The sequence below is a fragment of the Diorhabda sublineata genome, chromosome 2 (genome assembly GCF_026230105.1).
Source record: "Diorhabda sublineata isolate icDioSubl1.1 chromosome 2, icDioSubl1.1, whole genome shotgun sequence".
NCBI lineage: Eukaryota > Metazoa > Arthropoda > Insecta > Coleoptera > Chrysomelidae > Diorhabda > Diorhabda sublineata.
In genome coordinates this window covers 32,690,802-32,716,493 of record NC_079475.1, presented here as the reverse complement: position 1 = coordinate 32,716,493, position 25,692 = coordinate 32,690,802, and the positions used below count along the sequence as shown (strand labels likewise).

General features: G+C 31.1%; 2 protein-coding genes across 3 annotated transcripts in view; one reads left to right on the top strand and one right to left on the bottom strand.

Moving 5' to 3' along the window:
- The window catches only part of LOC130440521 (ubiquitin carboxyl-terminal hydrolase 47-like), a 48,049-nt gene extending 29,190 nt beyond the window's left edge, over nucleotides 1-18,859 (bottom strand). The window contains exons 1-3 of one of the 2 annotated variants that reach the window (XM_056773750.1): nucleotides 18,757-18,831; nucleotides 18,392-18,448; nucleotides 9,154-9,354 (exon numbers count right to left, since the gene is read on the bottom strand). In XM_056773750.1, the coding sequence (XP_056629728.1) occupies nucleotides 9,154-9,351 (198 nt within the window). In that variant the 5' untranslated portion in view covers nucleotides 9,352-9,354; nucleotides 18,392-18,448; nucleotides 18,757-18,831. Of the gene's footprint in view, nucleotides 1-9,153; nucleotides 9,355-18,391; nucleotides 18,449-18,756 lie in introns of both variants that reach the window. The other variant, XM_056773751.1, reaches the window with a different exon arrangement.
- Nucleotides 18,860-19,096: 237 nt separating this feature from the next.
- Nucleotides 19,097-25,680, top strand: LOC130440523 (uncharacterized). Its single transcript, XM_056773755.1, has 3 exons — nucleotides 19,097-19,880; nucleotides 21,578-21,674; nucleotides 23,963-25,680. Exons 1-3 carry the CDS (start codon nucleotides 19,262-19,264, stop codon nucleotides 24,144-24,146), a joined length of 900 nt encoding a protein of 299 aa, XP_056629733.1. The 5' UTR covers nucleotides 19,097-19,261; the 3' UTR covers nucleotides 24,147-25,680.
- The last annotated feature ends 12 nt before the right edge of the window (nucleotides 25,681-25,692 follow it).

Below are 25,692 nucleotides of genomic sequence, written 5' to 3'. Positions count from 1 at the left end.
ATATCCGCCAGATATGCAAGTTTTGTAAGCCATCCTTCTTTTTTAAACAGATACGCATATAACCTGAAACCTCGGACTGCAAAACGACTCAGTCTCATTTTACAACACATAAATTCGGGAAAGTACTTTCCCGCGAGGAAACCATCGTATTTCTGTATGAAACAAAAGTAACTGATTATCTGCCCCCATTAAAAAGATGTGAGTTCAGTTCGCGACTTGATGTAATTTACGATTTACAATTTCTTGAAGAACGCACAATAGTTCCTCTGGCAGAGACTTCGTCACAAGAGCTTACCTGTGTAAAAAACGATGCAGTTTTTGATATTTAGGATTTTTTTCAGCAACTATCAGTTATGTTCAGTAAAATATTCGTCCGTTACTTTAAATATTTCTTCAGTTGTATGGTTAGGCAGTGGAATTTGAGATGAGATGCGCGTGACCACTGATATCAATGGGCTCATCAACTTGTAGCACAAAAACTCCACTCTTAATTTTTCAATCAATGTCGATTTAATATCGTTAGATATGTCATTAAGTTGAGGTGAAATAGTTTCCGCCCATGCAGGTATTTTTCAATTTCTTTAGCAGCTTCTTGGATTATCACATCAATTTCTTTGCAGGCAGGTAAAACTAAAGTATCATGTTAGTGATCACGTAACTTGCTTTTTGTGCTTTGTCTGAGGTTTTCAAAGACGAATTCATGAGATTTGTCGTTTTGTCTTTTTGGGCAACTGATGGGTGTTTAGTGGTTAAATGTCGTATTAGTTTACTGGACTCCATCGAATTATCACCTAAAGTTTCTCTGCACACAAGACATTTTGGTGTAGGACAATTTTGCGCTTCTTTTTTGTTGCCTCTTTTTCTTCTTCATTGAAAAACTTACACTACGTTTAATATATTAGTTATAATAAGCAACGCAACAAAAGCGTGCGGTGACTTTAAACAGTGGACTCGTACTGATTCGACGGGATTATGGGTAGTGGGGGCGGAAGGCCTCCGCCGTCCGTGCCGCATTTTTATGTGGTTACCGCTACACGGAGCGCTAATCGTATAGGACTTGTTACATTATAATCGACGTTGCGTTTCCCATTAGGCCAGCGCACATGCCATGCGATCATGCGGCGCGGGCTGGCTGAAATCCATTTAATTATTTTCGTTGTTATTTTTTGAGGTTAAGTGATAATTATTCTGTTAATCAGTGGTTACGTACGTGGTGCAATATTTCGATTTAGTTGTCGACTTTCGCGTTATGGAAGAGATAATTAAAAAGTTTGATACTACATGTAAATTTAAAGTTGTGTCAGTAAGGAGAATGAATATGAAGTAGTTTTGCGAACAAAAGTAAATTCTCCAGACTACAATGCACAGTGTATGCAGTGGATAAGCGAGTTATCGGCTGCTACAAACACGCAATGGATTATTTCACAAAATTATACAAACTTGCAGAGGCTTCAATATAGAAAGGATTTTGTTTGTCATCCCAACAAAAAAAAATAAAGGCCGCAAAAACGAAAGCACAAGGGAGCGAGACAAAAAGTGCCCTGAAAAAATCATATACAGAGTTAAAAAACAAATAGATTTACTATATACAGACACCCTCTTTTGAAAGAAAACTTGGATGGAGTAATTGAGGTAGGTACATATTGTAAAAAAAAATATTTTCCTGCGATCACATACGAAAATGACAAAATCCGCACTCTCTAGTTCTATGAAAATGCTGTAAATATCACACGCCTGCGGAAAGGGAAAAGCACATATTGTTTGGAAAGTACTTGTACATGTGCTTTTTCCGCTGCGCATGAAGAGTTAAGTTTTTTAAAAAACCAAAGAACGCCAATTTTGTCATTTGTGCATGCATGATCGTATGAAAAATAATAGTGTACATTCGTTAGAAAGTGTCTCTCATATCCATACACTTGTTTGAAATTAGTCACTTTTTGCACTATAGTAATTTAAGATATACAGGGTGTCCTAATAGTGCGTTATTCTCGGTTGACATTTTGATAACAGCTAATGTTAAAAAAAATCAAATAGAAAAGTTGTACAGCAACCCAGCATAATATAAAATTATTTTCTACAGTACACAGTGCACTGTATAAGATGACATTTTTAAAAACTACGTTGAAAAACATGGGATTTTGTTAAGTATATATATGTGAAATTCTAACATTTTCATTGACTGTAAAATTTAAACGGTTGAACGTTGGGAAAAACGGTTTGCAAATTTCTAATATGTATAATATTATAAGCAATATTCGTTATTTTATTGAAACACACTCACCGAATTCATGTTGCCGAGGCGTACAGCTTTTTACGCATGAGTGGGTTGACGAAAGAAAAGTTTTACAAGAATTTTGAAGATGGACTGTCGGCAAGTGAATCAAAATCATTTCACAGATCTTCGCTAGTGATAACTACACCTTTAGAAGAAATATGTGAAGTACTTGCCAATGGTCACATTAATCCTATTGATCGTTCTATCTATCATTTGTACGAAACTTGGAGGTATGTGTTTTTTTCTAAATTTTCCCCATGCATATAGAGAAAATTAAGGCACTCGTGAAGTACACAGTATGATAGAGAAGTTTCTACAAAAAAAGGATTATTTTGATAAAATTAGTGTCAAAATAAGTATCCAAGAAGATCCTTTTGGCTGTGTACTCTTGACTCCATTGATGCAAAGAGTCCATAACATGCATTTTTCGAGTGAAGTTGTATTTGTGGATTCTAGCGATTCCTGTGACCAAGGTGGTTCTTCAGTCACGTTTTTTTGGTGCTAGTAAAACTGGAAGTATGTCACTAGGCTGCATCATTCATAACTTTCAAACCGAGGAAGTTCATGAATTATGTTTGAAGCAATTTCATGATTTAATTGGTACCGATGGATTTTATGGCAAAGGCTTTCCAGTTATATTTATGACGGATGATAGTGCAGCCGAGAGGAACGCTTTAAGCAAAATGTTTCCACAATCTAAATTATTGCTTTGCACATTTCATGTTCTACAAGCAGTGTGGCGCTGGTTATGGGACAGGTTATATTATATTGACAAAGATCATTGAAGACACTTGATGCTTCTTTACCGAGACGTGCTATATGCCCAAAATGAAATTGAATGTGAATTGAACAAAGAAGACATGAGCGGTGTCATCATTTTCGAAACCAGTATAGAACCAGAGGTCACAATACCAACAATATTGTTGAGGTATATATAAGGATATTCAAAGATCAGGTGTTACAGAGATGCAAAGCATTTAATGCAACCTTATTGGCAGATTTTGTATGTTTTTCTTAGAAGAGTTTTATAAACAAAAAATAATTTCATTTACAAATGGTAGAGATATGAAGCTTCAACACTATTTTAAAAAGTTTTGTTATAAATCTAATCTATTAGAAGTAATAAAAAAACCGATACACTGTTTATGGTCTCATCTTCATAAGACAACAAGTTCATGTACACGGTCGATGTTGAGCTAGAGCAGTGTGTTTGCCCTGCAGGAGCAGGGGGTCAATTTTGCAAGCTCCTTTGTGCAGTTTATAAATCAGGTGTCAATTTGATCACGACACCTCATTTGTCGTTTGAAGACCGCGTTGAACTTGCTACTATAGCAATGGGGAATTATGTCAATAGTTCTTTTTTTATGAATATGGATTTGAATTCCGATTCTGTACCAGAAGATCAGAAGGATTTTAATGAGCTTGAATTCCGATTCTGTACCAGAAGATCAGAAGGATTTTAATGAGCCTATGCAGTCTATACCTACAATAATTTGAGGGCCTTCTAACTCCAATGTCCAGTCGTTTCAGGAGCATACACTAGTATTAGGAGAAAATTGTATAAATGAAAATATCATCGCAGAATATAGTGAAGAACTAAAGATGTTAGAAGAAAACTTGCACCAATTTGCCCAAGCCCATCCATCCAAACATATGCTTAAAAACATAAAAGAACTGAATGATAAAATTAATAATATTGAACATGAACGGGGATTTTATGATATTTGCTGTAGCAAGAAAAAAACAAGGACGCCGAATCAAAGTACAACCAACTTCGATTGCGCGTCGCGTCGTGTAGAGAAACTACATGCGGGCTCTAGAACAATACAAGCAGACGGACCATCCAATGCCGAAAAATTACGTAGAAAAGTAACAAAGAAGAAAAAGTCTATCATCTCTAACATTTTGGCAAATTAACCGAATGCTAAAAGTCATTGAGATAATCATTAGCTTATTATTTAATAAAAGTTATTAGACTTTGTAAGGCGTTTTATTAATTAAGTACTACAAACCAACCCAATGTAAAAAGTCATGCAGGTTTCAATCTAAATTGTACGAACATTTTTGTGCGCTGATCTAATAGAAAACGCAACGTCTGTTATAATTTAACAAGTCCTATACCATTAGCGCTCCGTGTAGCGGTAACCACATAGGGATCGGAAAAATGCGTCCGTGCCAAACGAAACCACGCAATCTCTCGTGCGTTCGCATGAATATAATAAGTGATGGTAAGAAAAATACTTATGTACCTACACATAAAAATAAATATTTTTCTTACCTTTACTTATAAGTTTATGAGCCAACATAATTTTTCCGAGGCACACCAATTAACGACCAGTGTGCCGTGGTACACATTGTTATAGTTCATGGTAAAACAAAAAATAACAACTAAATGATTGAAAAACCAGCGGACTATACCCTGCTTTTAAACTAGGAGAACTGATTTGATTTTAATTTGGGAAATCTGTAAATTTCTGATTAATCAAATCGCGGCTGGTTTTAAACAGCACTTTTGACATATTATGATTGGCAATTGTATAAATTTTAAACCAATAGTGTTTATTTTGTATTTTCTTGCGTTCTTGTTATTGTTTTATTGATATAAGAAAAAACAGTTCTTGTCAGAAATAATTTGAAAATGGACTCAGACAATATTCCAAGTACTTGCTGACATCATTCAGAGACCCCACCCCTCACCCCCAAAAATAGCTCTGTAATTTTAGGCTACTCATCGCCTACAGAGAAGCAAAACGTTGTGAATTTGTATAAACAAATATCAGATGATGAACCAGAGACAAAGGTGAATGCCACTGTGTTTAAAATTGATAAAACGTTGGGTAAGTTATCGAAACTAGCACTTATTTTTTCTTTCTAACTTTTATTATTACAATGTTTAGATAATACTTTTTTCTAAAGAATTCTTAATGAATGATATACCCAACAACTATTTTTTTAATTACATTTTCTTTACCAGTGACTCCCTAGAATCTAAACAGTAAAAATTATTAACAATTGACGTTGACTTTTTGACAATTTTGTTACAAAAAAAGAAATAATTTATTATCAGAATTTTATTTAAAATTCATTTTTCGGCTAGACTAAACAGAGTGTATTTATCTAAACATTTCAGTTATGTTTCTGTTATCATTTAATAAATATTTACTATATCGATATAACTATACCCTAATTTTAAACTATGAGGTCCGTTTTAGGAAACCTGAAACACATCACTAGAAGAGTTACTAGATTGGAAGCCATGACATAAAACACTAATCATACTGAAATTATACAGTGAATGGAATAACTTAATTCACAACTTTGAAAAACTATTTATTACCATAAAATACAAATAAATAAAGTGGTTTCAATAATCTGACTACTGTATATATATATATATATATATATATATATATATATATATATATATATATATATATATATATGATAATCTATGCAAGTTTATTCTCTCTTAAATACTAATTCTATTGTATGCAAAAACTATAATTAATGATCGTCACGTAACATCGGGGTAAGCAATGGAACTTCAAGTGTCTAAGGGACATATGGAACCACTTAAGTAAGACATTGATGACGGTCAGTCTACAATACAGTACTAATACAATAGTAAGTAGAAGTTAAATAGGTAGATTTATGATTCTGCACAATCACATTAATATAAGACAGAAATTAGGTAATCCGAGACGATACGTCAATGAAGCATAAATTAAGAGACAAATTGTATAACTTAATATATGGTAATCACATCTTAAATAGTTCCCATCAGGAGTGGCGAGATAATTTGTTTGAAAATGATGATCCACAAACTAAATAATAATTGACCTAATAGACAGCGAATGTATATTATTGAAAACGAACAAAAAATACAACTAATTAAAAAATTAAATTTATTTAAATTTGTAAAGAAATTCAAGGTGGGTGTTTACGTTTGTAAGAAGGTTAATACCAGTTGTCAAATTTGATGTACATGAAGTTTTGTATTTATTGGTGAAACAAATATGAGTAATTTTTGATCAAATGTAAATAATTCAGAAAGGAGGAACCACAATAGACGGAAACTGTGTTGTCCAGAGAGCAGAGGATGTTTGTTTTTAGAAAATTGATATGAACATTGAGAAGTCGAATGAAAAATTGATTGAGTATGTGTATTAGAAAGTACACAATCCAGACAGCGTATGTTTCAAGTTTGAAGACGCAACGCAAATGTTATCGGTCTCCAGAACTGGTAAGTGAGTATGTGGTATCACCCTCTTTACCACCCTTCATAATTCAATCAAATGAACACTCTATGTGAGACGATTCTGACTGCCATGATTATTTATGAAGATACTTTGGAATTGAAATGTTTTTTTATTTCGTTTTATTAGTAAAGAATTTATTTTCCTTTATGGTTGGGGATGGGGTACAAAAAGGGCTCAGTTCACGTCTATTTAAACCAAACTCCCTTAAAGGCGGGTGCATTTTACTCGCCTATTTACGTTTTATAATATAATATTCGGTTATAGCAAGTTAACGAAGTATAATAATGATTTCTATCTGAGTTCCAAGTAGGATTAGAATTAAAGTGAATCTGTCTAAATTGTAGTCTAGTATAAAAACCATCTATCTATTCAGTTATAGTAGGTTAATGAGTTATAATAATTATTTTTTTCTAAGTTCCAAGTAGGACTACCATTAAGTGCATCCGTCTAAATAGCGGCTTATAAGCTGTCCAATTTATAATGATTCGATGGCCTTTTAACGAATACTTTCTAGCATAAGATATACACATTTTTAAAAGTATTTATAAAAATAATAAATTTATAAAATGAGGTATCTACGCCTATGGTAGATCAAACAAAAATGTCGGCAAGGGTTTTTATACGAGTTTTTATAATCTGCAATTTATATTGGAAGAACTATAGCCAAATGTTAATATTGCTTATGTATTTTTTTGAATATTCGGGCTACAAATTGTTCAGGAGAAAAATCTTTTCTACTATAAAAAAAGTAAAAATCTTTTTACGTGCAAATATTGGAGCTCACTAGTCAAAGAAATAAATTATGGTATGATTTATATTTTTGCACAGACCAAAGCGAGGAAAAAGAAATTTTAAAATTGATTAATATTTGAAAAAACATATACAAAAACAAAAAAACATATTTATTCATTTGTATAACGTTAGTTACTTATGTGTCTCTAATATTTATTAGTTATAATTATTAAGACGGTATTCTACCCTAACAATTTGAAAAATCGATTTTTTAAAGCTTACACCATTAAGAATATTTCCTTAAACGGATTTTTAAAAATTCGCATTATTTCCGGATATACAGTAGATTTTGTGAAGTAGCGTCTAAGCCGACCGAGTGGAACGAATCACACAATCGTCCAGCAGATGTTGCTGGACGATTTCAGAACTCACTCTTTCCAGGAATTCTTTTGTATTCGAAATAAACCTTTATATATTCTATATTTACCTTTGCATACTTCTATATATACCTTTATGCATACAAGCGGTTTCTTATTGGGAACGTGGCAATGAAACACCAAAGTGGACTAACTTTAATATATTTTCCGAGCTTTCGAATACTTATGTATTCATCATCTGAGAAATAATCAAGATTTTCGATGGTTTTCAATTGTATTACTTCTTGTAAACATTTTTACATCGTGTTGGAAATCAAAATCGCCGAAAATCTTCCCAACGGATATAAAAATAGTTAGAAATCACCGAAAATCCTTATTAATTATTTCCCAGACGATGTAAAAATTTTTACAAAAATTAATACAATTCAAAATCACCGAAAATCTTAATTATTTCCCAGATGATGAATACATAAGTATTCGAAAGCTCGGAAAATATATTAAAGTTAATCCACTACGGTGTTTCATTGACACGTTCCCAATAAGAAACCGATAGCTTGCAAAGACTTCTTTACAATGCATACTATATATCAACACTCGATATTCTTTTTTTATGTATATTTAACTAACAGTTTTCTTTATAATTATTAAAACTTATCTTCTTCTTCGCATCAATGGTTGCCTAGCTGCAGCTGGGATGATGAAGACCAGCTTTCATATCATCAGGTAGAAGGTCGTCATGTTGGTCGGAATGTATTCGGTTTTTTTCCTTTGCAATCTTTGTCAATCTGTCATCTGACATTCTGTCCACATGGTCTCTCCATTTCCTTCGCCTATTTCTCACCCATATCACTCCATATATCTCTCCCTTATTTCATAATTTCTCAGGTGGTCAAATAATGTGTATCCCGCTATTGATCTCATCGTTCGCATTTCAGTAGTTCTTAATAGCCGCTTAGTTATGGTGGTCTCTGCTCTGGTCTCTATTGCGTATGTCATTACTGGTCTCATACAGGTGTTGTGTATTCTGACATTGCTCCTGGTAGTCATACATTTATTCCGCCAAATTACATCTCTCAGGTACCCTGATATTAATAACGAAATTTTTGTTTTCACTTAATTCTCTAGATTTCTATTACTTGTTATGTTCCCTCCAAGATATTGGAATAAAATGATTTGTTCTACACTCTGATCGTATATTGCGAATTTACATATTCTCTAGATACTGTAAAAGATTTGGTTTTCTCCAGGGATATTTGCTTTGTTAAAAGCTCTTTCTATTTGCTCAAACCTATACAGTAGCATTTGTAAGTTATCTTCGTCTTCTGAGATGATCACTGCGTCATCAGCATAACATACTAATACTAAAACGAATCTATCTGACATATTTATTTAAAACTTTGTAAGATGACAATAAGAAAAATGGCGGAAACTAATAATAGCGAAAATGCGGAAAGTCAAACCATTCTATTAAATGGTAGTTAAATGTTCACGATGTTTAAACAAAACTTACCACATCTTTCTTGCCATTTTGCAATACGAGTTCGATTTCATCGTGATTATAACTGAACTCTTTAGATACTTCCTTGAAGATGCTCTCTATCGTTTTCGATGGTGTTAGAGATATGAAAGCCTGTTTCTTTGTTGACTGTTGAATAGTATCACGAACAGTTACCCTTTTGGCAGGGCCTTCCTCCGGTAGACATACCATTTTCTGAAAAGAAATACATAATCATATATGCTGTACCTACACATTTTAAAATTCAATGTACCTAAAAAACCCAATTAAAAGCGCCTACTGATAACCTGATATGAGTGCATTCATTACTGAAAAACCATAATTAAATTAGACAGCTGTTTCTAAGTTTGTTGAGAAAAGCTTTAAACAATCATCTGCGTACTACAAACGTGCCTTATGGGTAATAAAGAAAATATGGTAATAAAGAAAATATACATACATTAATATAGCAATTTGAAATAACCAATAAAAATCACACTAGAAACATTTAAAGAAGACAAAACAATAGTCAACAACGTTCTGAATCTTTCAAGGAATTCCGAGTAATTTCTGAAAAGGTTAAGATTCTGGAACTCTCTGGAAGATTTGAGCAATTTCTTGAAATATGGTGAAGATCTGAGTTTGCTGGAACATTTCTTCTCCCCAAAATTACAAGTCACCGGTTTGATAACTCTGGTAAATTTAAGCTATTTCTCAAAGAGTATTGTATATTCATGAAAAATGATGTTCGGGATATTTCTGGAACAATTTATCCAAAGTTCATACAATATCTAAAAAACATAATTTTCACAGCGTATTCTCGAAACATTAATGATTCTATAGATGAAAGGTTCTTTTTTTTACATAAACCCCATTCCAAATATTCGTGCTATAGTTCTAAGATATTCTGAAAGAAAGAAAAACCGTGAAGAATAGACCTAACAAAGGCGTCGATTCTGCCTTTCACTACTGGGGATTCACTTGGACTACAATGGAAATCTAGGTCCGAAATATTTCTTAATAATTCGAGCAATTTTTCTAAAGGTAAGTGATGTTCTAGATCGAATGCGTGCATCGAGCGCACAGATTATATAGGAGGGTGCATCGAGCGCACTTTTGCAGGTATAAAGACGGTATCTTCAATCCCTGTATTTAGTTTGAAATGTTTATTGTCGTAAATAAAAAAAGAAAAATTAACTAACAGAGTTAATACTTTCTCATCAATGCGATTATAGTCATAGTCTCCTAACCTAACCTAACCATTATGACAGTATGGCAGAAAAAAATTTTAATGTAACCTTAGATATTATTTGTAACATATTTCATGTTGCTTTAATATTCGGAATCGCAGGAACTCTACGGAGGGAGGAATTATATAAAATGAACGATATTAATAATACCGAAAATGTTTTAATTATCACAGTACCTGATACAAAAACTCATGGTCAACGTCGATTTACTGTTATTGGTGAAATATCTGACAATAGATTAAACTTGGTAAACATTTATAGAAAATATGAAAAGCAGTGATCGACAAATGTCAAAACAGATCGTTTCTTTTGCAGTATAGAAATAGAAAATGCAAAGCCAAAGCTGTAGTTATCAATACCTTTTCAAAAATTCCCTCGCTTATCGCAACAAATTTAAATTTACCTAATCCAAAAAACTACACTGGGCATACATTTCAACGCTCTTCGGCGACTCTATTAGTGGATTCGGGTGGTGATATAATTCAAGTAAAGAAGCCCGGTGGGTGGAAATCCAACACAGTTGCGGAGGGTTACGTAACGACTCAATGCAACATTGTAAATGTTCACAATCCCACCAACAATCCAATAAGTGAATCGTGATTTGTTAAATAGGCATCAGTCAGGAAAAGTAAGTTTTGAGAAAATTGAAAAAAATGTTTAAAGTATTGAAATAAAAAAAATAACAATTCTAATAGTTTCAAGATGTTGAATATCATCAAATTAACAATATTTCAGACAACTGATCTTTTAAATTTATATTTTGTATTTTTTTCAAAATTTTGAAAGTTCCCGACAGATGCCCTTTTAACAAATTGAAAAGTTTTTCGGAAATAAAAGTTCTTTTTTAGTTTCTTTTTTTTAATTTATGAGATAATATTACCACATAACATATTTCTCAAACAAATTTAAGTCATGTAGCAAAAAAACACTACCAGGTAAAATATCGCTGGACTCTCTTCATCTTCTTGGATATTATTATTATTCACTGGCCAATTTAGAAGATCTTCATAGATTGGCTGGTGTTCATTGGGCACATATTGCTTAAGTTTGACAAAATCTATCATTTTTGAAGCTTTTATGGGAACTTTTCCGGTTGGGTATGGACTCCTACTAGGCAGGACAGGTAAATCTCTTTAGAGGCTAATAAAAAAGGTATGATAAAGGAGGCCGTTGATCACAGGGAATGCCTTTATGTACCCTTTCATTTGATGATCATAAACAAATTGGTACAGAGTAATCACTGCAAAATGTATTTTATCCTTCCTTGGTTTGTGTTTAGTTTCTTCAGAAACAGCAATCTTTTTATAGTAATCTTTCCACCACATTTTAAAGTCCAAAATGTCTGCCACTTTAACTTCCATGACGTGGAATTTGCCTGGTTTGCCACTTAAAATAATGTATTCAGTTACTTCATGCACGTTGAAAATTCTATCATGTTTCCTTAGTCATCGAGAAATAATTCCAAAATCCCTGTCACAGGATAAAAAACTGTGTCCCCTCATTGGAAAATAATGTTGAATTTTTTAAATCTGTCAGAGTCTGTGAGGAAAAGCATATATCTCATAATAGCCTGATTTTTATTCTGAGCTGAGCAGTTGTCAGCGAAGAGACGCAGTTGAGTTATTTCCTCTGGGATCTGCTTTAAGTAGTCATGCAAAAACGAGCATAATTCGTCAGGCCTTTTCCTCCTTTCACCTTCATGGTATACATACAGAAAACTGGTGTTAGCCTTAATATTAGAGATGGCAAAGACGTTTACAGTTAATTGGCGAAGATAAAAAAGTTCTTGAACAGGAACTTTAGAAAGAGAAATATTTTGCATGAAATCAAAAGCAAAGATAAGACGTTATCTTCATTCTTACAATCATCCGACGCTTCATGTTTTAAGGCCGAATAAAATTTTCTAGTTCTGCGCTTGTGAACTAGTAATTCAGCCACTGCAGTGCGTTTAGCAACTTCATTTAAATGAGGTAACTTTTAAGTTGAGTTGTTCACATGTACAACATATATCAACTTAAGGCTTTCCGAATCTATAATTAAAATTCTATGCAAAAAAAGATCGGTAAAAGGAATAGCTAACTTTCTTGTCGGAATATTTTTCAAGATACAACTTATGCATTGTTTTTAAATCAAGGTCAGAGCTCAAATAAAAAATCTTTTGTCCAGAATAGTGCGATTCTTTTAGTGGAAATGAGGCAATGTGTTCGTGGACCTTCAATTTAACATCAGCTGGAAGGCTGTAACGAACAAATCTACCTCTTTTGTCTTCTGGAATTTTCCCTTCTTGCTTTAGTTTCCTTATTCTTCTTACCCGCTTTGTAGTAATATCCATAACAGACATGAATGCTTTTAGGCATACTTCAATTCGTTTACAGCCTTGCAGTAAGTGGTACTTAAAACTTGCAGTTTTTAATCTAGGAGAGTCCTTTCTTGGTCGTCGTTGCTTGACAGAATGAACATCTATGAGTTCTTGTATAAACATGTCCTGCCTGTTCTTACTGTCTATATCATAGAACTTTGTGAATATATCGATGCAATTATCTTCACCAAGAGTCTCCAAACATTTCTTTTTACGCCTATTATGTAAACATAGGAAAAACAGTATTGAGAAATATAAAAAACACTGTACACTTACCCACAAGATAATCTAGGGCTCTTGGCTTGTACAGTATTCCCCTTATGGTTTACGTATAATTTGCCTTTAGTTCTAGAATCCTTAATCTTATTTCTTAGATCGCATTTTCTCTTGCGTGAATTATTTTTTTCAGTATCATTGTCTACATCACTCTCACTTTCCATCATTTTCATATATTTCTTGCGATAATTTATCACAAAGTAATCACGTTAATGACAACTTTCGGTCAAATTAAATCCTAACCTAAGAATCATAACAGTTCCACGTGACGTTGCCAGAACAATTTTGTTAAAACGGCATGAGTCACTGACTGATGCCTTTATAATAAAATCTGATCTTTTTGCGCGCCCATGACGAGCTTGTAAATGCAAGGACATATGCCCTTTTAACTAGAAACGATAGTTCGACTAATATAGGGTTCAACAAAATCAAAAACTCATAATGGCTGGATGTATGACTGATGCCCATTTAACAAATCACATAGTACTAATACAACTATAGACGATGTTATTTCTTTAAACTCGTTAAATGTTGCCAATTCAAGTACCAATAGTAACTTCTTCTTCACTTCAAATTAATAATGCTCACAGATGTACTTTTAATATTACTATTTCAAAATAAAAATTGATAAAAGTTTTGTCGAATTTTTTTAAGTCTACGGACGTAGAAAAAATTTTGTATGAAACTCGTGAGTAAAGTAACTTTTTTTTAACTCGTAGGAATTGCCGCCAATCGTCCTATTCGTGAAAAAAAGTATTACTTTACTCACTTGTTGCATAAATAACTATTTTACATATCCATTAACAAACAACTGCTTTCTATTACTGTTACATAACAATTAATTATTGGTTATCACACATTTATACACCTTTTTTTATTGTTAATAGTGTATTTTTGTCCCAATTATCCCATAATATTTAATATCCAATAGAATTTTGATTGAAATATCATTTTCGTTCACTGTGATTTGAGCAATGTGAAGTAAAACAAAAACGTGTACATTTATTTCGGCGGTAAATACTTATTAGTTAATAGTAATCAATGAATAGATTGTTTAATCACAAACTTAATATTAAATTACAACATGAAGATAAATTTTATCATTCAACATGAGCGGGGAGTGGTTGGAGAAAAATAACATCAAGATAAATTTTAAAATAGCATCATCATCAGCACATTTTGCTTCATTATGACATTCAATATAAATCGAATTGCTAGAAATTTTGGTTACATAAATTGGCTATTAGATTTATATTAAGTGTCATAATGAGACAAAATGTGCTAATGATGATGCTGTTTTAAAATTTGTCTTGATGTTATTTTTCTCCAAATGCTCTCTGTTTTTGACATTTATATTTCTTTATTGAAAACATAAGAAAGTAAGAGCTAAGATTAGGAGGATTGATGCTACAGCACCCAAACATATTTTTCAAAGTTAACTCATATATAAGATTATCGGAACTGGTCAACTACTTCAATCACAATCACTGGAAATGGGAAAGAGCTTGCCAGCCAGGAGGAAATGAAACACTATTCGGATAAGTTAATTGAAAAATAGATTGTAGGGAAACAGGAAATTATGTCAATTTTAGCGATACAATGGAACTGTGGAAACAATTGTTGTATAATTCAAAAAATAAATTGGTAATATAGAACTAATATCTGAAATAGATTTTGAAAAAATACAAATATAATAATTGTTACTGTTTTGTAAATGATCTTTTTATTTACTTATAATTCTGTTTTCTTTTTCATAAAAAAAACCATTATTGTTGATTATTAACAATAAATAAATATAGTAACATTATACCACCCACAATAGAAAATCAATATCATAAGACTGAAAGGTACTCAATATCCAGTTGACTAAAATGAGATAAAATAGAGAATCTTATACTTATTTGAAGCTAATCAGAAGAAGGTTATTCGAAAAATAATACCAAGTACCTCCTTTTTGATATACTTATTTGCAAAAAAATATTTAATAAGGTTAGTGAAAAATATTGACATCATGAACTTCTGTTTCTATTTCACATTTTTAGTTTGTTTAGTTTGTCGTTGTTCTATATTAATAATTAATTATTGGTGGGATTATACTAATACCTAAGAACTAGTAATTACATAACTATTTATAACTTCTTCAATAGTACTTCCAATTTATTTGTGAAAATGCAAAAGGGATGTGCAAGATATGCCATAAATATATTGACAATATATTTATGAAATTTGTTGAGAAGTTAATCTTACTCATGGAATATTTTGTAAGGTACTGTGAATAGTTCGGTTCTATTTTGTGATGCATAGAACATCAATCTCAAGGTCTATTGAACTCCCTATCAGAGCTGTTTTTGCCATTCACAGCTACCTTCCAATCCTAAAGTTGTAGCAAACTCTAGTAGTATATATCTCTACTATTTTGAAACAAGTCAGATCCTCACTCTTATAAGTTTCATATCTGTCTCTTATAACAATCTCTAGTAGCACGCGTCTGTACTATTTTAAAGGGAGTGAAATCCTCACTCTTTTAAATTTTTTATCCAAAGTTTTTTATGTCTTCCCATTCAATTGCAGAGTTCTAACAATCTCTAGAAGTATTTTTTGTGCTATTTTCAAGCCAATCATATCCTCACTCCTATAAGCTTGACAGCAACATTTTTTACATTTCAATACCATTCTGATCACCACTGAATCTTCATCAGTTTCTGCTCAATCTATTCTCATCACATGTTTCATGATGAGGTAGTGCCATAAAAGAAGCCAGATAGGAGGTGTACTTTGATTTTGAATGTAACAAACTCAAAATTCCAAATGGAATATTGTGCATCTAGCTTTAGAAATAAGTAAATAGTTTCTTTCATCTTACAATACTTCATCTAAAGTATCAGAAATCTGTATATAAACCAGTTGTATATGTGAATAATACCATTTATTTTAGAATACTTAGAATTTAAAAATTTGGTATTTAAATTAAATACAAAGTTACATATAGTCAGGCAGTTGGTTACGAAGAATTGATCATTCTAAAAGTTAAACTTCACCCCACTAGTGTGGAATTTAATCGTTAACTATTATTTAATTCATTCGCAGTGGGCCATTATGTTTTTCAGAAAAATGTTAGGTGAGTCTTAGATTCAATTGATTTTATCAAGTGTGCATAAAAGGTAAAATTATTTAAGAGTTCTGGAAGCTCTTGAACATAACATTTCTAATGTGAAGTTTGTGCTAAATAACAAACTTCATCAGTCTAAGAGTAACAACTGCTACACTTCATATTTTTAGAATGAACTTGTTTGCAGTGTAGTGACTGAAATTATAACTCTCAGTCATTAATTCCTCAAAATTGTGCTTCAGTACAGTATAGTATTTCATGAATGAAATTAATTTTCCTCAGTTCCTCATCATAGAGATGAAAAGCATGATATGTTTTTGGGGCTCTTGGTCTACTATTTCCTTTGTAAACAAGAGTAGACAGGTTAAACCAATACTTCAAAATAAGAATAGGAATTTCATCAGCATCGTAAGTAAGTATGGTAATAAATTTGAGCAACATAGAAAATACACAGGATCAGTAAGTCAAAGATGAAAAAGCAAATAGATTATTTAATTGTCAGATCCAAGTGTTAATGAAGGACTCAAATTTGATTCAGGTTAAGTAAAAAAGAAAGATGGTCTAAGGATACTTTTAATATATGCTAAATTTCAGAGAGATATTAAGACAGAAAAAATATAGCAATCATTCAACAGCAGCCAACAACTGCAGTGTAACATATATTAAAAGTTAATTTTTTGGCTTTTCAATTTGGTAGATATCAGTGATGAACATGTAGAGTGATTTTACAATAACTTCCTTAAAGTAAAATAATAATAAAAAAATAGTCTTATAGTGCTGGAGGTCAACTGTTAGACCTTAAAACAAGATGCCAGTAAAGTAAATAAAAAATCTGGAAACAGATTAAGAATTGGGGAAAAAGTGCAACAGCTTGTTTTATCTTTGCCCATAAATCCCTAAATACACAGAACACTAAGGACTTAATTCACACCTTCAGAAAGTTTGAAACTTTTACTGAATGGATTAATCATAACATATTCCTGAGTTTTTTATTACTACAGTTGCTTAAATGTTAGCTATCATGAGATTGTAATTGTTTTATCTCTGTAACTTTCCTTCTTATGAAGACCAATATAATCGTTTATCATACATTTGCAGAATAAATATTAAAATATCTATTATCACAGGGACTAATTGATTATGCTAATTCTTTATGTTTCATTCCCAATGTCCAATACTTATTCATAAACTCCTAGTTACTTAATCATATCAATAAAAATTATGAATTGTTCTGACCAAAGTGACTAAAATTATCAGGAATTGTTTAGGTGAAGATAAGTTCAATAATACTTAAAAACTGTGTCACTGTGTTCATTTAACCTTTTTATTGTCAGGAAAGGTCAAGTTTAAATGCATTTTCATTACAAAGAAATTACAGAAATACAATATAAGAACATCTCAAAGCAATGTCCTTATAATACATTTGAATTTAAAATTCTAAAAAATTACCATTACAATGTTGTCATGAGTCATAAAATGAAGCTTTTAAAATTTGTCTTGAAGATTCAATACAATACTTTTTATCTAACTTAATATGTGTTTTGATATGATAAGTACTAAATACAAATAGTAGCAGTACCAGATAGAAATTATGAAAACATACTTTTTTGCTAGAAAAAAGACACATTAGACTAAAATGTTGTTAATTCCTTCCTAAACAAAAATTGGGAATAATTTATTATTGCACTATATCAAAAAGAACCTTCAAGTGCTTTGTAGAGTTAAGAAATAAGAAAATAGAAGAACTTACAATAAAAACGTATTTTTGTCAAGATTGTGAAAGATATGTATTCCATAACAAAGTTACATCATTTAATAATTTTTAATGTATTGGAAACATTCAAACCTATTAAAACAAATTATTATTAAAGTTTCCCAGCAAATTTATGAATATTTATTTAGAAACATTATTTAGGGTTCTAGCTTTACAATTTGACTTTACTGATCCTCAAAAAATCATACCTTTGACCACTTCCAATATTACAATCAAAACCTAATGTTTACATTACAACAAATTTATTAAAGACATTAATTCATGCTTTATTTTGTTACAGTATATAGGTAGGTGTCAAATACTTACATACAGACGAATAACCTATTTAAAATGTTACTTCTTGTATTCGTCTCATATTAACATCAGATAAGTTGTTATTTGGCCACTTTCCAAAAGATAAATTTAGTAGCAAACGTAGTGGGCACATTCAATACAATTCGATTAAAAATAACTACACAATATAAGGGCAATTTAATTCTACTCACCGAGTATTACTATGGAATTTTATTTCTCAATCCTTTTTGCCAAAAAAATTTCAAGTCCTGTAAATTTGCAATTCGTTATATACTGACACAAGCTTTATATAACTCAAGACATATAACCGAAATGTTGAGTTGTATTTATGAATAGATATAATGTTATTAAAATATAAGATAGACAAGTTTTACGAAATTAAAATTCCGTGTTCACTTTTTGTTCCCTAATGACAGCACAAAATTCCGAAGTATGTTACATTTCAAAATTAAAATAACGCATATAATTGCGAAACTAAAACAGCACTGTTAACAAAAATAACACGTAATATAAATAACTTAAAAAAATAATTTTGCAAGAAAAATACTTTTCTTACCGGAGAAAATTGACATGTGCTAAAAGTCACGAAACGCCATTTTCTACAAACTGCGCATTTTATCCACTAAATGATGATTCATGTGGCAGCACTGCTCCAATTACAATTATTTAGCGATCAACTACTCTAACTTGGTTAAGTAATCTGATTTTTATAAACAACTTACGACCTATTTATATTTAGCAATATTTAGGACTCAAGGCAATTCGATTTTATTGAATCCTTGAACCCAAAAATGATAACTAATGTACTCTGTAAATTATATACAGCTGTTGAATCCAAGTGCTCAACCGCAATATGTATTATAATGCGCTGAAATACTTCCAAAAATAAAATGACCACTATAAACTGTCATACAACTATCAATGTCATTTTAAAAGGAAGACGGTTAAGTTTAATTTGAATATTTGATTTATAAAATATTTATTTCGTTATTATCAGTTGTGCATTATAAATATTGTTTTGTTCATTCAATAAAATAGTAACTGAAAATAAGTGATGAAAAATGGATAAATGCAACAATCCCAGCTCCAGTAATAAAGATGACAATTCAAAGAAATACAAGTTCTATAGAAAACCGTCAATTAAGAAAAAAGGACCGGAGGTTAAGCAAACGAAAACAAGTTTAGCACGGCTGTTCAAAGCTAATCCATTATTAAAATATGGAAACAGTGCAAAACATGAACCATCACGAACGAAAGAGTTAAAATTAGAACCTATTAATCTAGATGCACCAAAAATTTCAAAAAATAATATATCCGGAAATGGACCCTATTTAAAATCGAAAATTATAAATTTTGATAAACACAGACTTTCTAGCAGTGATTTTATAACACCCATATTATCTTCAACATTAATTGAACCAAATGTGGATAGTGATGTATTTATTGAATGTCCTCAACCACCATTAAGAGGTAGAACTAAATGTAACAGCAGCAAAGAAGAACAGTGGAATAATAATAAGCCTATTAATAAAAAAAATGAAAGAAAAACTTTGTCAAGTCAATATTTGAATAAGAAGAAAAGAGAATTTGCTGAAAAACACAAACAGGGAAATATTTGTATTGATATTAGAGTTAAATCCTTAAGAAGATCATCATCAGTTGATAGTTTTAGAAAAAAAGGTATTCATATTAATGTAAATAGAAAGTCATGCTTGAAAATATTCAACAAAAATATTCTTATTACAGAATATGGGTTGCTAGACAGTTTGTGTTGGCTTGATGATTTGATCCTTTCCAAACTATTATTCAGTTATGTCAATTTTATTCAAATTATTTGGTGGTTTCTATTTTTGAGATTGTATATATTCTAACTTGATAATAGCAATGTAATTTGTCTGTATACAAGACATTTTACCTACTCCTTTGACAATATTTTTTGTAAAAATGGTTAATAATTAATTGCTTACTTCACTATTCTCTTATGTGTATTTTTGCGACTATGGCGACCAAATCATTATTTTCACTTAATTTTTCCTTTCCAATTCTTCAAAATACTCTTCGCACAGCTTCAACGAATACTTGGGGAGATTCTTATGCTGGATGATAAATTTTCTGCTTTCAGGAGGTGGCTAGAAAGGACTACATTTTCCTTTGATATCTTTTTTAGCCTTCTCTCTTCAAAATCCCCTCAATTTCTCCCAGGTTTCCAGTCACCCATCCTCCAAAACATCACCAAGCTTCAACCATGTTTTGCAGTCAGGACTACATATGGATCTAATAACCGTTCTACTTTGACCTGCATACAAATATTCTCTTAGATCTATAAACGTCAAAATTTTACTCAACACTCCATAAAACTCCCTCCCATTCTTCATACGTCTAATTTTCATGTTCTTTAGCTATCTGCAACCTCTTAAGTTTATTTTGACGTCTTAAAAGAGGTTTAACAGCTTCTCTCAATCTCCATTTCTCTGTAGAAGTACACAAAGGCAGATGTGATCTGAGCTGGTATTACTGGACCTGTAAGTCCTTGATCAAGTTTACTGATCAATACAATAATCGCCAAAGCTTTTGGTGGATACATATTTTTTCATGTTGTAGTCCAGCTATGTTGAGGTATTTTTAATTCAGTGACAATAGTACAGTTATTTTTGTCTAGACTGTGAAGGCTTGCAATTAATACATGAGTTTCAATCGATACTATCTTAGTTTTACCCATTTTAAAACTTAGAAGTCTGCATTTAAGAGAACAAAAACAATTCATATGCAAACTTCACAAAAAGAACTCTTTGTCCAAAAGGTATAAATCACAACATGTTCTTGCATTTCACAAGGTTAACTGGAACCAAACTACAATTATAAACATCGGAGAAATAATTCACAGTTAAAGAATGATAAACAAATCAGCAGTTATTGCCAGTTTTAACAGGTTACATTATAAACTGACAAAATATAACTGCACTCCTATAAAGTAAATAAATAACAGACACTATTATTTTTGGTTTGAAAGACACAATTTGATCTTGACAATATGAAAGAAAAATTTGTGAAAATGTATTATTTTGAAATTTAATGAATAGATTATGGGGGAGCAAAAACTTTTGACCAGTAGTTTGCATTCAGTTATAATATCAATATTTTCAATTATCTCTGAAAATTGGAGTCTTTAGATCCTTATAATACAATTATTTCATTAAAAAAAATGACCAGAAAAAGAGGTAGAAATACTTTCCTTACTGCCTAAGTTTTGAAAATTGAAATGGTAAAAAATGTTTTCTTTTGTGAATGTAGCAGATATCTACAATTTAATACTATGCTTGAGTTTTGAAATGGGAATATTGAAATCAAATCCAAAAAACATTAATATTTATTTTTAGGGTGTTCTAGAATTGAAGAGGAAGACATTTTAACTGAAACAAAGTCAATGGAAAATATTTGTCAACAAGAAGTACCTGATGAGATTAAACGAGCAAGGTAATAATTTCTTCAATAATAAATAATACTAAATTTAGCACAAAGTATAGTGCAATTGAACCCATTTGAAGATCCTTTAAAAGTTTGTTGTTGTACCAGAATATAGTGAAAACAGCTCACAGGTGATAGGAATGTCCTCCTCATAAACTTGAGAGATAGTAATAATAATAATTTGCTACTCATTCAAAAATAAATTAATTTGTTTCTCAAATAAATAATTTCTGCTATAATTTTATTCTTAATTCAATTGCTTTATAAGAAAAAAACCATTATTCTCATTCTATAATTATTTTAGGAATTTGTTTATGACACATTGATTGCATGTACTATTTGCAAAACATTATTTATCATAAAGAAGTAAATATAAAATTTTATTGATAAATCAAATAGTGAATAATCGAATTCTTTTATGTAATGATTCATTTGCCAACATTTCATAGAATCACAAGCATACAGTTGCCACTACAACAATTTTTCTTATTCAGTATGATCTATCACTTTTGTTTATTTCGCAGGAACTTGAATTAATTTTACTTAGTGATATTGTAAATTAAAAAGATCTATTATAAGATGAATTTAGAGTTTGATGTATAGGGCAGTAAAATAATAAAAAAATAAGAGTATATACACCAAATGTAGCAAAAAAGAAAATAGCTATCAAACATTGAATATAACTATAAATGAATTAGCTTGTGAGAAAGCAACTATACATATTATCCCCTGCACACTCAGTTGAATCTAAAGTAACTTGCATGATTCTTTTAAATTTTTTTTTCTAGCCGTTTTATTTTATGCCAGTAAATTATTGTGAGACCTCTCCTTTGGTTTCTAACATAATTTGAGAAAATTGGTAGAAATTACAAATTTGTTTATATAAGCATTTGTAACCTTCATTTTTATACTCTTCTCTAATTACCTTTTCAGGTATTGGATGAGGGTTCCAACCCCTCTTCTACCCATTTTCTCTGACATCACCCTCAATTTCTCCTTTTTGCCCCAATTTATTGTTTATTTTTTTTTCTATTATTGATCCTTATTTTATTTCTTTTCCAATGTTTTTGTTCTTTATATTGTCCTACTTAATTTATTTTATCACATCCTATCTCTTATTATCAATTTTTTTTATATGTATGTAATAGTTGGTACTTCTATATCAGTATACATTCTCGTTTTTACATTTTTGCCTATATTTTCTAGGCCCAGTATTGTCTTATTTAATGCATAGTTGATTTATTGACCATTTGTCAGCTGTTTATAGCTAATATGATATTTATGTCATTACTCTTTCTAAAGCCCTGTCTTATATTTCATTTCTTTATTGTATTCATTATGATTTTTGTTTTATTTCTATTTCAGAGGTCCAGTCGTTAATTAGCTTTTGGTTTTATTTTTAGAACTTGTTATGACTACATCGTTAGGGTTCCTATATCTAATCATTGCACACAAGTTTACACATTATCTAGATTATCTTGTTCATGACAGTTATAAATAGTAGCAGGCCTGAACTTCCCCTCTTGCTATATTTCTAACGTATATTAAGCTGCAGGGGCTCTTTTGGAGGGCACGTTTCGGACCCGGCTCATAATTTGTTGCTATTTAAGCTGTGCAAGTCGTTTTTCTAAATTTCTAGATGAAGCTTCAAAATAGGGGGGTATTGCCGTGAAAAATGGATCATACCATCTGAAAGCAACAAATCGCTAGCTCCCTCCATTAACAAGATCTTGGAATTGGCTACTCTTAAGTTAATATTACAGTAGGGGTTCACGCATTTCTCGAGAAAGGCTGGAGCAACAAGATCAATTATCGAGTAACAAATTAGTAACTAAATAGCAACAAAAATAAGCCGGATCCGGAATGTGCCCTCCAAAATGGCCCCTGCAGCTTAATATATGTATATTTTTAGATATATATAATATGTATTAGTCCTCTAGGGTATGTTTTTTAACGACAGTATAAGAGAATAGTTTCAAATTAATAAATCCCATATCTCCATTGTTCTTTCTGTTAAGTTTCTTACTTTGTATATATTATCACATTTCATATTCAATATATTTTCCTTTTTCTCAGTCATCTTATAAAATTTGCTTATTCACTTGCTCTTCGTTCTACTCAAGAGAAATATTAACAGAACTTTATTTCTTTAAGCGCGTAAATATACGGGTATGTGGTTTTCATTAAAATTTTTTATATATATATATATATATATATATATATATATATATATATATATATATATATATATATATATATATATATATCAAGTAGTAAAGAAAACACTGTTCTTTCAGTCATGTTTTAACCAGCATTGCATTGGAAGAACTTGAAAATCGACCAGAAAAACCCTTGATAAAGCAAACGGCTGGCCCAAGTAACGGAGAACTCTATGATGAAGAGAATAAAGAAAACATTGAAGTTTCTATTCTTGAATCAGATAGTTATGAAGATTTAAAAATACATAAGGCGAGGATTTGAAATTAACTACTTCAGCTGAATAGATTTCCATGAATTCCTGACAAGTAATTGTAGAAAATGTCATTTTTATTGTACTATTATTTAATTTTATAAACATGTTAGACTACTTAATGAAACAGTCATCCATAGTTGTTTGTTAAGAAAACTGTTTCCCCTCTAGCCATTAATCTTTTTAAATTATAGCTTTTTTCAATAAACACAAAATCTTTTTATAAGTTTTTTTTATTGTTTGTATAATGCAATCTATCATTTGGAATAAATTCAATAGTTTAAAAACTATTTTTTCCATCCCATTGTTAATTTTGTTTAAGACAACACATTCATCTAGTGGCTATTTTGATAGGGTTTATAAAGTTGTACAATACTACTAAATATGAAATTTTTATTCCTTGTAAATTACAAAGTACATGTATAGGATGTGGAAACAAATTCAATTGCAACAATAATTATACTTGCAATATTTCTAAGTATCGTACTCCATTGAAAGTTCCGTCGAAAGTTATTGGTCCAACTCTTGATTTCCTACAATCTCTATCAAAAAATTCACTATTTCTAATTGTTGAGATTGCCTTCTTCTATCCAGAATTGATTCGCATCTGCCCAATATATACATTTCTTAGACATTTAGCAAATTAGCCATTTGCGGCACTGATTCTTCTTGCAAGATTTCCAAATATACTCCATTGAAAGTTTCGTCAAAAAATATTAGTCTGGCTTAATTAGCTACCATCTGGATCCAAACATTCACTATTTTTAGACGTTGATTATGGTCTTCCCTCACCCAACGCGCCCAATATCCATAAGATTTACTTCACCATAAACGTAGAAAGAAAAAAGAAAGTTCTCTAATTCATTCATGATTTGGTCACAAAACTGCGGTTTTTATCTAGATAACTTCCAGTAATTCCAGGTGGATTTAGTTTCTAATTTATAACATCAATTACTAACCAGTTTGCAATGAGTAAAAACCTTTGTATTTGAATGGGGAACTACAGCGGAACAACTGGTTGCCAATCAGTAAGCAATGCGTTGTAAATCGGTTTAAAGAAACAAAACCTATTGATTAGCTGGCAACTTTAATCATCCGCCTGTTGAAAATTTTTATTTCCTCAAGTTGTTATAAACCAAAATGAACTATTGTCAGTTACAATTGAGTCTGCTGTGGGTGTAAAGACATGTCACTAATCATTTGGAACTTCAGTCACTTTTGAGTTTTCTAATGCCCAATGTGTATCGGACCTAAGTAGTGAAACAATTACAATTTCCATGTAACCGAAAAAATTAAATGAATTTGTCTTATCCAAGAACCTCCTATTTCAAAATTTAATACTTCTATTAATGATTTTTGAGGAAGGGTTCATCTTGAGTTATGTGGGTGATCTTTGCTGTCTACTTGGGAAATTTGAAACTTTGAAAATTTTTTAACTTGAGCTATTTACTAGAATGTTTTCATTTCATGTGTGACAATTTTATCAATATTGAATTTTTTGGTCTCAACAATCTGTTGTTAAACAGTTAATCCATTTTGACATAATTGTCGTACTAT

Excerpts from the sequence above, each read along its gene's own strand:
- LOC130440523 (XM_056773755.1), top strand. The coding sequence starts at position 19,262 with ATGGATAAATGCAACAATCCCAGCTCCAGTAATAAAGATGACAATTCA. Across the intron at positions 19,881-21,577 it reads TGATAGTTTTAGAAAAAAAG|GGTGTTCTAGAATTGAAGAG; the intron begins GTATTCATATTA and ends ATTTATTTTTAG. Across the intron at positions 21,675-23,962 it reads GATGAGATTAAACGAGCAAG|TCATGTTTTAACCAGCATTG; the intron begins GTAATAATTTCT and ends CTGTTCTTTCAG.